This window comes from Pipistrellus hanaki (genome assembly GCF_964339955.1).
Source record: "Pipistrellus hanaki genome assembly, chromosome: 16".
In the NCBI taxonomy this organism is placed as follows: Eukaryota; Metazoa; Chordata; class Mammalia; order Chiroptera; family Vespertilionidae; genus Pipistrellus; species Pipistrellus hanaki.
The window spans coordinates 20886736-20902225 of record NC_140518.1 but is presented as its reverse complement, the minus strand read 5'-3'; the positions used below and the strand labels follow the sequence as shown (position 1 = coordinate 20902225).

At 41.1% G+C, this 15490-nt stretch overlaps 1 protein-coding gene across 2 annotated transcripts in view; it reads right to left on the bottom strand.

The window, feature by feature from the left end:
* Positions 1 to 14608, bottom strand: part of USP32 (ubiquitin specific peptidase 32) — a 115022-nt gene extending 100414 nt beyond the window's left edge. For both annotated transcript variants that reach the window (XM_084864178.1, XM_084864179.1), the window contains exon 1: positions 14336 to 14608. In XM_084864178.1, coding sequence (XP_084720304.1) covers positions 14336 to 14393 — 58 coding nt within the window. In that variant the 5' untranslated portion in view covers positions 14394 to 14608. The remainder of the gene's footprint in view (positions 1 to 14335) is intronic.
* Between the last annotated feature and the right edge of the window lie 882 nt (positions 14609 to 15490).

Here is a 15490-nt window from a genome sequence, read left to right as displayed (position 1 = left end):
ATACTTAAAATACTCAAAAAACACAAATAATTCCATAATTATTAGCTCTAAGTTAAACAAAAATTGTGCAGAAAATAACTATAGCTTACTACATAACTTCAGTTATGAATCACATGTACCCGGTGATAAGGTAAACACTGAATGCTTACTTAAGCATAATTAGCATATAACCACAACTATGGTGGTAAAATGAAGTAATAGGGCAAGGGGAAAGGGAAGTGGCTAAAGGGGAAGGATGGAGAAAAAGGCTAAAATCTCATGCTCAGAAGTGAGATGTCAACAGATATGCCTAAAACTGAAAAAGCTATACAAGTACCAAAATCAACAAAAATAATATAAAGTGGTTTCTTTTTGGGAAATATAAAATGCCAAGGAAGATTAGAAAACTGCTTCTGATCTACCTGTAGTGTTTTTACTTGCTAGCATAAGGAAATACATAAACATCTCTTATTCCAGGTATAGAATTCAGGATAATAAAATAAACAGCTTAGCTTATCTCAGGCAGAATCCTCAAAATGACAAAAATACATAAGATGAGAACCAAGATGGCGGCGGCATAGGTAAGCAACTAATCTGCCGCCTCGCACAATTTCTTTTTTTTTTTTTTTTAATATATTTTATTGATTTTTTACAGAGAGGAAAGGAGAGGGATAGAGAGCTAGAAACATCCATGAGAGAGAAACATCGACCAGCTGCCAATGTACATGCCCTTGACCGGAATCGAACCTGGGATCTTTCAGTCCGCAGACCGATGCTCTATCCACTGAGCCATATAGGTTTCGGCTCGAACAACAATTTCAAACTACAACTAAAAGACAAAACGTCTATCACCCAAAACCACGGGAAAGCTGGCTGAAAGAGAAAGGAGCACAAGCGCTGAAAAGCTAAAAAGCCTAGGCACGGAGGCACGCGAATCGGGCTGGTGGCGGGCGACTGGGCGCATGGTTTTTTTTCAACCAGAAGGGAAACAAGCTCCCGATCACTTTGAAATCCAGTTTCTGGAGTCATGCTGGGGACTCAGACACCTACGGGGAGAAACTGGTCTGTCGATCATCGGGTCCGAAAGTGAGGGTGACTTTTTTGCAGAGGTGCGTGCACCAATAATTGTTTACTGCATTGGAGTGCGGGGACTTGGAAACGCTGAAAGGCAGAGAGAGCTGACGGCAGCCATGGCATTTTGCCATGCCCCAGCCTAGTGATGTCCTGAGACCCCACCCTGCCCTGAGGCCTCACCCCACACATTCTACAAACCTGCCCAGGCTCCACACAGCTGCTTTTGCATAAGCAGCGAAAATGCAGAGAAAAGGAAGGAGATCTCAAACAAAAGAGATGGAGGAGAACAAAAGACTGGATATAGAGTTCAAAACCACAGTTATAAGGTTTTTCAAGAATTTCCTAGAAAAGGCCAATAAATGTAATGAGACCCTCCAGGATATGAAAAAGAAATTAAATCAACTAGAAATTAAACATACACTGACTGAAATAAAAAATATTATACAGAGACCCAACAGTAGACTAGAGGAACGCAAGAATCAAGTCAAAGTTTTGGAAAACAAAGAGGCAAAGGACACTCTTCCAGAGAAACAAGAAGAGAAGAGAATCCAGAAAGTTGAAGATAGTGTAAGGAGCCTCTGGGACAACAACTTCAAGTGTACCAACATCAGAATTATGGGGGTGCTAGAAGAAAAGAGAGTGCAAGACACTGAAAACCTATTTGAAGAAATAATGACCGAAAACTTCCCCCGCCTGGTGAAAGAAATAGACTTACAAGTACAGGAAGCGCACATAACCCCAACAAAAGGAACCCAAAGAGGACCAAACCAAGACACATCATAATTAAAATGCCAAGAGCAAAAGACAAAGAAAGAATCTTGAAAGCAGCAAGAGAAAAACAGTTACCTACAAAGGAGCACCCATACGATTATCAGCTGATTTCTCAACAGAAACTATGAAGGCCAGACGGGAGTGGCAAGAAATATTCAAAGTGATAAATAGCAAGACCTACAACCAAGATTACTCTACCCAGTGAAGTTATTCACAATTGAAGGGCAGATAAAAAGCTTCACAGATCAGAAAAAGCTAAAGAAGTACATCACCGCCAAACCAGTACTGTATGAAATGCTAAAAGATGTTCTTTAAAAAGAGGAAAAAGAACAAAAAAGTAAAGATAAAAATTATGAACAAAAATTATGAACAAAAAACTATCAACAAGAGAATCTAAAAGTCAAGTGAATTAAAAATCTGATGAATAGAATAAACTGGTGAATATAATAGAATCAGGGGCATAGAATGGGAGGGGATTGATAATTCTCAGGGAGAAAGAGGTGTCTGTGTGGGGGGTATGGGAAGAGACTGGACAAAAATCATATACCTATGGATGAGGAGAGCGGGAGGGAAGGGGGGGAGAGGGGTTAAGGGCAAAAGGTGGAGTGGGGACCAGGTGGAAGGGAGCTATAGGGAGAGGGGGAGAAGGAGAAACAATTGTAATAATTTGAACAATAAAGATTTATTATTTAAAAAAATAAAATAAAAAATAAATAAATACATAAAATGAGCAAAAGCCTTTTAAATTCCAGTGCAACCTGCAATTGTCTCTCTTCTGATAAAATTATTCTAACATACATGGAATTGCCATGCAGTGTAGTTCTCTTAGACCTATAATTGTAATCTTGAGTCATAAACTCGCAAATTGGAAGTTTGATATGTGAGCTGCATATTATTTAAACATTGAGAAGACATGGAAATTAAAAGGAGTATCTTAAAACTAAGATATAACTATTGATTTTTTAAAAGCAACACATCACAATCATAAAAAGACAGTAATGACTACAACCATCTGGTTCTCTTGATCATCAAGCATATGCTGAATACCTATCTATGCTTTAAACAGTACAAAGTGGTTTTGAAATAAGCAATTTTTTCATGTTCCTTAACAATCAGCTGCAAAGAGGTAGTCTCAAGTTAGCATATCTGACAAAGAATAACTTCTGATCTATAAAACTCCACACATTGAAAAGTTTTACTTATGAATGCTTACATAAACTAAAACTAAACCAAATTTATTTATTTATTTATTTATTTATTTATTTATTTTAATACATTTTATTGATTTTGTACAGAGAGGAAGGGAGAGAGATAGAGAGCTAGAAACATCGATGAGAGAGAGTCATCGATCAGCTGCCTCTTGCACACCCCCTACTGGGGATATGCCCGCAACCAAGGTACATGCCCTTGACCGGAATTGAACCCGGGACCCTTCAGTCCCCAAGCCGACACTCTATCCATTGAGCCAAACCGGTTTCGGCTAAAACTAAACCAAATTTATTAATGGAACAACTCTTACAAACCTATCACACCTTCCCTCCACACCTGCTAACTGATTCCAAAACCAACTTTAAAGCAGAGCCCATCACATAATGACATGCTTAATACAATTAACAATTGTTTTAAAGTAAAAAATGCATTTAAACAGATACAAAAATATGGCATGCATACATGAGCACACACACATATCCTAAACCAAGTTTCCTCTAAAAGTTCAATCTAGTTTTTAGAAAAGATTGCTTCGATATGCAATTCACTCATTCAACAAATATATATTGGATAGCTAATATATGGCAAGTACTGTGCTAGGGATATAGCTCATGTCCCTATCCATATGGAGTTTTATAGTTTAGTGGTACAAAATCATGAAAACTGCAATGTCTTCCTCCTACCCCAGTCTCTTAACTGATCACTGCAATGAACCTGCCCTGAGGCTTAAATTAAGACTCACATGACCAGCGATCAAGTATGCAGATTAAAAAGTAACTGGTAAAAACAGAGAGCCTCTTGGAAACAAGAGTAGACAGAGGAATAGAGATGTAAGAATTTTGTTGTTATTGTTATAGCTGCTAATCCTCACCTGAGGATATTTTTTCCATTGATTTTTAGAGAAAGTGGGAGGGGGAAGAAAGGAAGAGAGGGAGGGAGGGAGGGAGGGAGGGAGGGAGGGAGGGAGAGAGAGAGAGAGAGAGAGAGAGAGACAGACAGACAGACAGACAGACATTGATGTAAAGGAGACTGATTGCCTCCCGAACGCTCCACAACCACGATCAAAACTACAACCTAGGTACTGATCAGGAATCAAACCAGAGACTCTTCAAGGCTTGGGTCAATGCTCTAACCACTGAAAAACACTGGCCAGGGCTAAATCCTCACCTTTTATAAAAAGCCAATAAATACTCCTTAAATGGGAAGAAAAGTAGTATATTATTTTCGATAAATGTAAAGATCAAATTAATAAATTTTAAATTTAAAGTGCTAAAAGTATTGGTCAATTAGTAGAGGAAAATTGGTGAAGGAGAGAGGATAACAATAGTACTATTATTTTCATAACAAGTCCCATTTAACCATTTGATTATAAATTATATATCACTGTAATAAAAATTACAACTAAAAGACTGAGAAGAGAGGGTAAAGCATTAGCCATGGAGTATAAAAAAAATAGATTCTTAGATTAAAAAAAAAAAAGATATTTTACAAATTTAGTTTAAAATCACCTATGTTATTTAGAACCAATGAGACAGTGCTCTGAATGTGTGAATTTTATTCTTAGCTTCCAAATGGATACATTGGATACATGAAATGCATACATTGCTTATTATACTTAATCCATGTCGAAAGTCCATTTTTCCAAAGTAATTCTGCATACTTTAAACATATGTTTCCAACTCTAACCTCACATATGGCAGTAGGATGAAACTTGTCATCATGGATGAAAAGTACATGAAGATGCTATATAAAATTAAATCTATGCACAAGATTATTAAATATTACATATTATCAAAAGGCATTCTCAAGTGTTCATAAGCACAATACTTACTGTCATACTAGTCTCTCATGATTACTCAGGAATTTTATTATCGGGTATCAACTTTAAATTGAACTAAACAAACAAAATTGCATATTTCAGGCTCTTACACTTTTAACTATTACCTATTCAAAAACTTTAAAAGAGCTGAAACCGGTTTGGCTCAGTGGATGGAGCGTCGGTCTGCAGAGTGTGGGGTCCCGGGTTCGATTCTGGTCAAGGGCATGTACCTTGGTTGCGGGTACATCCCCGGTGAGGGGTATGCAGAAGGCAGCTGGTCAATGTTTCTCTCTCATCGATGTTTCTATCTCTTTATCCCTCTTCCTTCCTCTCTGTAAAATATCAATAAAATACATATTTAAAAAGAAAAACTTTGAAAATTTTGAGATGGATACATTGTTTATTATACTTAATCCATGTCGAAAGTCCATTTTTACCTCCAACCTTACAAACATGAATATTCTCCAAATGTTCTCTACATCATTTATACATTCACCCAGCCACCCAGTATTTACTGAGCACTCTAAATACATCAGGCTCAGCACTTATCCTGGCAATGGGGATTCAGCATCATGCCTGACAACAAACATCATAATTACATATTATGAGAAAGGCTATAAAAAAAAACTATACAGAATAGTGCAATAGTGACAGAAGACATCATATAGGATGATAAAAGAAGGCCTCTCTGAGGCCATCAGCGCTGGGACTTCAGGTATAAAGAATGAGCCAGACATGTGAATATTTGTACATAGCACCTCCTTGCTTGGGGGGAAAAAGGGCTAGAAAAAATATGACACGATCTGATTTGGAATTTAAGGTTGCACTGGCTACTGTGTGAAAATAGGAAATCACTGCTTGGTATCTTAGCAGGAGATGATGGCAGCTGGGACTATAGTAGCAGCAGCAAAGATGAGTAGAAGTTAACAGTTTGAAATGGATACCAAACAGGACTGGGTGACACATTCAAAGTGGAGATAAAAGGATAGGTCAGCTGATAAAAGAAAAGTGAGGCTGTCTCTATATTTTTGGCTTTAGCAACTGAAACAGTGGTGCCATTTACTATCATGGGACAGAGCAGGGGAGACCCACCTTGATAAAAGGGTCCTTTCAGACTGGAATCTCTATAGACTCTCTCACATTATTAGGAAAAGGAAAGAAACTATAGCAAACCTTACAAGGGGTAAATAAGATGCTGGGACACTCTAACTTCTTTATAGAAATGAAAGAGAAGCTGGAAAACCCTCTCCTGTAAAAACCTCACTTTAACATAGTTATGCTTTTTAAAATATATATTTTTATTGATTTCAGAAAGAGACAGAAACGTAAATGATGAGAATCATTAATCAGCTGCCTCCTGCATGCCCCCAACTGGGGATTGAGCTCACAACCCAGGCATGTTCCCTGATGGGGGAATTAAACCAGTGACCTCTTGGTTCATAGGTCAATGCTCAATCACTCAGCTATGCTGGCTGGGCATGCTTTTTTTAAGTTTCTATTTCTTGATTTTTTAGAGAGAGGAAAAGAGAAACAGCGATTTGTTAGTCCACTTATTTATGCATTCATTGATTGATTCTTGTGTGTGCCCTGAAGGAGGATCGAATCCACAAACTTGGTGCATGGGTACAATGCTCTAACATATACCCTTTACCTCCCTACACACAATATGCCACAATTGCCTAATCCTCACAGCTTCCAACTACATGGTAACATTCAGTCTAGTCCAGTGGTCGGTACACTCATTCGTCAACAGAGCGGCAAACCACGGCTCTCAAGCCGCATGTGGCTCACGAATCATGGTTTGCCAACCACTGCTCTAACCAACTGAGCTAGCTACCCAGCCAGGGTTTCTTTTGCTTTGAAGCAGTCTACTACCAAGTACTCCAAGAACCATATTACAGAAACCATATTTCATAACATCAATTTTTCTGAACCTTGTTAAAAAGGTAGTTATAAACTTGGGGAGTTCCCTAAAAGGAGAGCTTTATATTAATTAATAATAAATCCCTAATAAAGAAGGATGTAAAGGGAAGGCCTTCATCTTTTGATAGATCTTCTAATAGATGTCTCTGACTATAACAGTAAATAACAAAAAGCTAGTCTTATCAGCTTTTTATGTCAGTAATTAACTATCAACCTCTGACCTCCAAGAGTATCGGGTCTAGTAATAATTAATGTCGTTTTTAAACATTCGTTTAAAATCTTGCTTGGCGTTGACTTGTATTGACATAACCTTCAAACACGTGGTATCTACAGAACGTGTGAAGTGCAATTAACAAGTTTTGCTTGAAAAAGTTTGTGTTTGGTTTGGTTTTTGTTGCAAAACTAGGGCTAAGAAGATGGCGGATGAAGAGCATATTCGGCACTGCATGCTTTACGAGTTCCAATTAGGAAGAAAAGCAAGTGAGGCTGCAAAAAACATCTGTAGTGCTCTTGGTCAAGATGCAGTTAGCGCCAGAAAATGCCAGCGTTGGTTTGAGAAATTTCGCGAGGGAAATTTTTCGTTAGATGACAAGAGTGGTCGAGGCCGTGTGTCCAATTTTGATCAAGAAGCTCTTCAAGCTCTTTTGGTGCAAAATCCTCAAATTACCCAACAAGAGCTTGCGACAACTTTAAATTGTTCACAAAAAACAATTTCCAATCAATTGCGTGCACTTGGCAAAGTCCAAAAGTTTGGAAAATGGGTTCCTCATGAGTTGACCGACAACAACCGTAATCAAAGAGTCACAATTTGCAGTTCGCTCCTCTCTCGTCAAAACTGTTTGCCGTTTTTAGAGCAAATTGTTATCGGAGATGAAGAATGGGTGCTGTATGTTAATTTGAAAAGGCGGCCTCAATGGTTGGACAAAAATGAGGCTCCGCAGCCCACGCCAAAACCTGACTTGCATGCGAAAAAAGTGATGTTGTGTGTTTGGTGGAATTTTAAAGGAATTCTTCATTATGAACTTTTACCATCTAACCAAACCATTACAAGTGCAGTGTATAGTGCCCAATTGGAAAGGTTAGCCCAAGCTTTAAGAGAAAAAGAACCCGCGCTGATTAATCAGAAGGGCGTAATTCTTCACCACGATAACGCACGACCGCATACTGCAAGAATCACTGCTGAAAAACTGCGCCAGTTGGAATGGGAAGTTCTCCCTCAACCTGCATAATCTCCTGATATTGCCCCTTCCGATTACCATTTGTTTCGTTCTTTGCAAAACTTTCTTCTTGGAAAAAAATTTAATAATGAAGAATGCCTCAAAAATACATTGACTGAATTTTTTGCATCAAAATCACAAGAATTTTACAACAGAGGGATGAAAATGCTTCCTGAGCGTTGGGCACAAGTAGTAGAAAACAACGGCAACTATATTGTTGATTAAATTTTGTTGTATTGTTTAAATAAATTCGATTTAAAAAAGTATTAGAAAACGACATTAATTATTACTAGACCTAATATTTTATTATTAGATAAAGAACTTACTGATATGCAAAATGAGGCAGATAGTCTCAATTTAAACACAAATACCATGAAGCCTGAAAGGCAAAAGCAAAAACATTAACAGGCCCTGAAGAGAGAAGCCATTCTTCCAGGATACAGTCTGAAAGCACCGTCAGTTCCATCTTAGTCTTCTCAGTACTACTATCTAATCACCAACTCTTTATCTTCTATACAGTAGGTCCTCAGGTTACCACGGAGATCCATTCCTATGGCGCAAGATAATCTGATTTTCGCTGTAAGTCTGAACCCACCTACATAAGCACCTCGTCACTCACATGGAGCACATACACAGCAGTAATGAAGTGAAACAGTAAAAAAATGTTAAAAGAAGGATAACAATTTCTGACCTTTACTTGTGGCAAATAAATAATAAAAAACAAAAAGCACATATGTACATACATCGAAATAACGTAACTTTTTTTTTTTTATAAAGGGGAGATAGCGACGTAACCACGAAACGACATTATGTCTAGTTCAACATAACCCAAGGACTGCCTGTACAGTATATATAAAAGCCAGGGACTGAATGGTGGACCGATCAGTCGCTATGACACACTAACCACCAGGGGGCAGATGCTCAGTGCAGGAGCTGCCCCCTGGTGGTCAGTGCGCTCCCACAGTGGGAACAGCCACTCAGAAGGTGGGTGCACAGCCACTTGGCTAACTGGGATGAGTGGCACTCCCACAAAGGGCTGATCCCCACAGGCCATGCCCACCAGTGCACAAATCCATGCACAGGGCCCCTAGTGCATAAATAAAAACCTGCCACCCCTGCAGCTGTTGAACTTTAAAGTTTCTAATCTAAACTCTCAGCATTAATCTCTAGTGCTCCAAAACCAGATTTTCTATAGTCACAGCAAATTTTTCCTGTGACCTATCATATAATCAAGTGCCAAAAAACTTCCCTTTCTCCTGAGAAAACTCTTAGCTACTGGTTGGTCACCACATCCCAACTCTTTCTGTATGGTAATTCTAAATGCTCTGTGAAGTCTTACTAACCAAGCACAAGGACAAACAAGAAACAAGAAAAACACAAAATAAAAGCTGTCCAATTTAGTAAACCAGAGGCCATTCTTCATCAAAGTGACAACACCTTATTCTGCTCACCCCCCTACATTCATGGTTCATTTATCACCGACACTCGTTTTGTAGTATCAAACTGGAGAACCACACCTTTGTAACTATTTAAACCTTTGTAACTATTTATGAAGAACAACACCTTTGTAACTATTTAAACTTCTGTAAACTATTATGAAGAATAACACCTTTGTAACTATTTAAGTGACTACATATAAGCAGACTAATTCAAAACTGACCTATTTCTCTCCTTTATATATAACAATAGCTGGGTAGGTATACTTGCAAATGCTTAATCAAAACTTAAAATTCCATAACACATGGACACAAATAATAGTGTGGTGAAGGCCTGGGAGGGGAGGATACAGGGTGGTGAGGCCAATGGAGAAAAAACAAACAAAGGGGACATCTGTAATACTTCCAACAATAAAGATAGAGTTTAAAAAGCCCACTTACAATTCCATACTAATGCTAGAAAGTTCACTGGTAAATTTAATAAATTCAGATGAAGGCAAATAAGTGCTTAATAAGAAAGAATAGAACACCCAGAAGGGACCAACTGTGAATTCAACTTTCATTCATACAATGATGTATTACGCTAAACCAGCTAACATCACATCATAAATGTATAATACTAGTGAAATTTTAATATTAATACTATGAAATTTGGGGAATAAAATATTGGTTGGGGAGTCAATGTTTTAGACTATATTAGGGTTGATGGATAAGCAAATGAAAAGTAGCATAATCTTCAACTATTAAATGCTTAATTATTCCACTAGCAAACACAACCTTTAAGTCACTAAGAAAGTAGATTATTTAACACAGTTATTGAGCACATACACTGTTAGGACACTTCCAGGCCACCAAATACACCCACACACACTTGGCATTCCACTATCATTTTCTTCCACTTTACCATCGCACTTAATATACTAAATGTTAATCATTTATAAATTATATATACATATATTCTAATATTTTTAATATTATGTAATTACCAAACACATACAAAATGGAAATTTAAATAGAAGTTCTAAAATTTGGTTCCCACCTCTTCCCATGGATCGTCTTGCATACACTTTAAGGTGTGTGTGTATATATATATATATATATATATATATATATATATATATCAGTGAAAGAGGGTCTTGGTAATCTTTGTTCCTTCAGTGCCTAAGTCATAGGCAGGGCTCAGTAAAAATTTGAAGAATTAATAAGCAAAGGTACACTCAAAAACATAATTTTTTGACATGTTATATAGTTCATTCACCCAGCTACTTAATCCAGTCAAAGTGCCAAATTCTACTTAATGAAATGGGATAGAATACATTTTATTCACTGTATTTTATTTCCACAATTTAAAAACTAAAAATAATTTTAATTCAGCAAATCTTGGGGGGAAAATAAACCCTTATAATTCTGTTTCCAGAATGATGAAAAAAGAGAGGAATGGGAAAAAGAATTAGAGAAGATTTTAAAGTTTCTTGGAGTTCTGAAATGCTCTGAAACTGTAATTTATCTTTCAACTTTTTTCATACTATATTCCAAGCATTTCAAATATTTAGGAATACACAAACCACACACTTACATGCAAACTTAAAAGTGAAAAAATAAAGAACATAGCTGCTAAAATTCTCAGGACCCACTAACTGCAATATACTTTACAAAATACATGCGATCTAAAACAAGTCAAGTCTTCAAGGGAAGGCTTGTGTTTTATCCAAGATATTCAAGAAAAACAGATACAAGTCAAAAATAAAAGCCACCACTAATACATCTCCCTTTAAAAAAAAAGTTAAGGTATACTTTCAGGAACTATTAGTATTTATATAACTGACATACAGTCTAGCCAAATTAGTAGACAAAACCAATCTTCCTAAATTCAAGAGCTTCTGAAATGTAAACAAATAAGAAGTCACTAGACTGCCCTTTCACTCTGGTCCAACAAGTGTTATCTTCCATTAGCATAACACTCCATTTCCAGGGCCCCTTTCTCCAAGATAAACTGCCTCCAAGTCCAGTTTGCATGAGGCAAAATATACTTAACTCTTATTTTAATACTACCTAATTACAGTTAGCATTATTTTAGTGCTCAATAATTTTAAGTAAAGCCAAGGGGATAGGTATTTCAGTAATTTATCAAGCTTGCTTTTTACTTATACAATGATTCATTTAACACGTTGTGTTTGTTCAATCCACCTTTCTCATCTCCCTCCAGTCATCTTACACAATATAAATAAGCAGGTGAGATAATGGATGGAGGTTTTATTACCAATTTAGATTACTCAAGTACCCCCAAAAGTTCTCAAACATTTATAGCTCTATCAAAAGCTTTATAAATTCTTTTATAACCTTACTAAAAAAAATCTATATTAAAGTCTGACATTAACTAGAGTAAACTATCATGTTCAAAAGAATTACCTACTTAAAAAATAGCTCTTGCCGAGACTGGTTTGGCTCAATGGATAGAGCGTCGGCTTGGGGACTGAAGGGTCCCGGGTTCGATTCCGGTCAAGGGCATGTACCTTGGTTGCGGGCATATCCCCGGTGGGGGATGTGCAGGAGGCAGCTGGTCGATGATAACTCTCTCTCTCATCGATGTTTCTAGCTCTCTATCTCTCTCCCTTCCTCTCTGTACAAAATCAATAAAATATATATATTTTTTAAAATAGCTCTTATTTACATTTAGAAATGTTACTTTATCAACTTGCTTCTTTTGCTTTAATTTTCGCCTACAGCAAAACTGATCAAATATAAATCTATTCAAATAGTTATATAAGATTTGAACAAGTATTTTACTACTTCTTCAAATATATGTTTTAAAATTCAACAGGGCCGAAACCGGTTTGGCTCAGTGGTAGAATGTCGGTCTGCGGACTGAGGGGTCCCGGGTTCGATTCTGGTCAGGGGCATGTATCTTGGTTGCGGGCACATCCCCAGTGGGGGGTGTGCAGGGGGCGGCTGATCGACGTTTCTCTCTCATCAACATTTCTGGCTATCTCTCTCCCTTCCTCTCTGTAAAAAATCAATAAAATATTAAAAAATAATAATAATAAAATAAAATTCAACAGGTATACACTTCATAACAAATCTAACAAAGACCTTCAGTCAAATCAGTTTAAAATGCACCAACTATTAATTTAGTTTATATACAAAGGTACAACCTTAGTTTGATATGAGATTAATCGGGCTAGAGATGGACAAAAGTTTAATTTTAGAATTCCTAAATGCCAACTACATCACCTTCCAACTTAAGAAACTAAACACTTCTGAACCCTGAACCTGTAAATCAGTTTGACTGATGTCCTCTTTCACGCCATCTAAGCCATTGCCTAATTGAGGCCAGACCTGTCAGGCTCAACAGCATCCCGGAAATGACTAGCCTACTAGAGCTGGAACCACATCAAGAATTTGGAATATTTCTCATATTGAGGCGAGGAAAAAAAGTTCAAGCGAGATTGTCCATGCAACAATCATTATACTGTTCTGCAGGAAAAGACATAAAAAGCATAGTTTCTGTAATTCTGGTCAGTCCACAATACCTCTAACCTGTAATTGTTTCCAGGTGATGATCCACTGAACTTACCCCTTGTCTTCCTACACATTATTAACAAGAGTTCACTACTAAATTCTCGTCTTGAATGCCTTTAAATCAAATTTCTCTTAGGTATTAAAAAAAATAATAAAACTGTCACCTGGGGCATGGCTTGGTTATTTGAGTTGGAAACCAGTTAAAAATAATGTTTTAGCATCTAACCTGCTTAATGTTTGTCACCTCTTACCAAGAAAATCCATTAAGTGTCACAAATAAATAGAAGCAAGCGCGCGCGCGCGCGCACACACACACACACACACACACACACACACTCAAACCCGTCACGAAAAAAATCGAGTCACCTTCCAGCCATAAACTGAGCCATAGACACTTCCAGTTAGCGTGCGCCTTAGCCATGACCATGGCCGGACCGCGGCATCGGAGTGAGTGGTAGGGGGTTGGGGCTGCTAACAACACCCTGTGTGTGCATCCTCAGGGCCAGGAATCAGCAGGCCGGAGCTGGCAGCGAGGCCGGTCTCTACAGGGAGCTACAACACAACATCAGAACGCTGGGCTTCCGAATGCCATTTTATGGGGAGAGAGGGGGCGAGCACGGCGGATCAAGTGCATTAAGAGGCTCTGGCCAACATCGGAGGAGATGATATGAAACCCAAGACTTAGGTCTTGTGGCTACACCAGCTGTCCAGGCTCATCTCACCTCCAACACACACACACACACACACACACACACACAACTTAATTTCAGGTCGTTCTCAGCAAAGTCAGCGGCTCAAAGGGTGTGGATGGTGACAGCCCCCAAGAGACCGGCCGGCCAGGGCCCTCCGAAAAGGCGGAGAGAATCCACCAATGGAGGAAGGGGCTTCTTCCCGGCCAAGAGGGAAGAGGGCTCTAGGCAGCCGCCTCCTCTCCTCCCTGCCAGGCAAGGCTGTTTGTTAGGTACGAGGTGAGGGTGTTGTTGGACATTTTTATGAAGGAGGGATGTGAGAAAATGGCAGGAAGGGGACGAGGGGGGTTGAAAGGACTGGTGCCACCCAAGAAAAGGGGGGAGTGGAGGACTTCCCTGGACCCCTCCAGGGTAACAACCACACCACAGAGACCAGGGGCTCTACTCCCCTGCAAGCGCCAGACACCTCTCCCTCCGGGGAAGCTTCGCCCCCTTCCCTACAGACAGCCCCAATCCCCCGACACCGCTCCCACCGCGACCCTCCTCCCCCGTAACGTTCCCCGCCGCGGGCCTCCTCGCCCTCCCGCCGCGGGCGACCCACACCCTCAGCCTCCCCTCCCGGCGCGGCCACCCACCCTCGGGGCAGCCCGTCGCCGGCCTTCGCTTCCCGGCAGCTCGCCCAGACCCCTCCCCCCTCACCTCTCCTCAGCGCCTCCTCGTAGCTGAGGAATCCGATCCGTGACTCCTTGGCGCCCATGCTCCCTTCATCCCCTCGGCCGGGGGTCGGAGCCTGGTCTCGCCCCCACCCCCCGACTCCCGCCTTCTCCTCGGCGTCCCGGGGTGACGGTGTCGGCGTCCCCCGGACCCCCTCCTCTCCCCTGACACTAACAAGTGCGGCTTCTACCCCGGCAGCTCCTCCCGGCCGCCGCCGCCGCCGCCACCGCCTCCATGCCGGATCACGTGACCCGCTCCCACCCCGCCCCTTCCCCTCCCTCCTACTCCGCCCTTCTCTCCTCCTCCCCTCCCTTCCCTTCCCTCCTCACGCCCACTTCCCTCCCCGCCAGCCCCCTCCCGCCGGCCCCGCCAAGGCCGGGGTTAGTTCCGGGTAATGGCCGCCAAGGACCGCACACAACTCCTCCCCGCCCCACGCTAACCGCTCGCAGGGGCGTGGGGGCGGGGCCGAGCCTCGCGCGTCACGCGTCATTCCCACCTCCCGGCCAATCGGAAGGCGGGAGGCGGGACCTCCGCGGGCTCGGGGGTGGTGACTTCCGGGGCGCTCGGCGGCCGTCCCTCCCGCCCGCACGTCCCGGCGCGCTGGCCAGGCGGGGCCTGGGCGGGGGGCGGTTGGCCTGGCCTGGCCCCGCACCCATGTTGGGGAAGACGTGGAATCTTTTGGAAACCGGGGTCCGCGGGGGGCGATTCCTGAGAGGAAGGCGCGAGCTCTAGGCGAGGAGCTCCTCCCGTCAGAACAGTCTTGACTGCAAGGGAGTTGTGAAAGCGAGGAGACACACACTTCCTGTGGCGAAAGAAGCCCTGCGCCCCGCGGGGACAGCCCTGAGGAAAGTGGACCTTGTGACCGAGTTTACCGGACCTTCCTTTTCCGCGTCTCCCCAGCCGCACCTCCGGGCCGGCCGGCGCCCCCGCCCCCTGAGCCCGCCCGCTGACGGCTCCGCTTGCTTCTCTCCCAGGGTTGCTCTCCACCAGACATGAGGCTTACCACACATAATAGAGTTCCTGGTTTAAAAGTATTTATTTTTTTAAAAAAATATTTATTTTTTACAGACAGGAAGGAAGAGAGATAGTTACAAATATCAATGAGAGAGAAACATCGATCAACTGCCTCCTGCACACCTC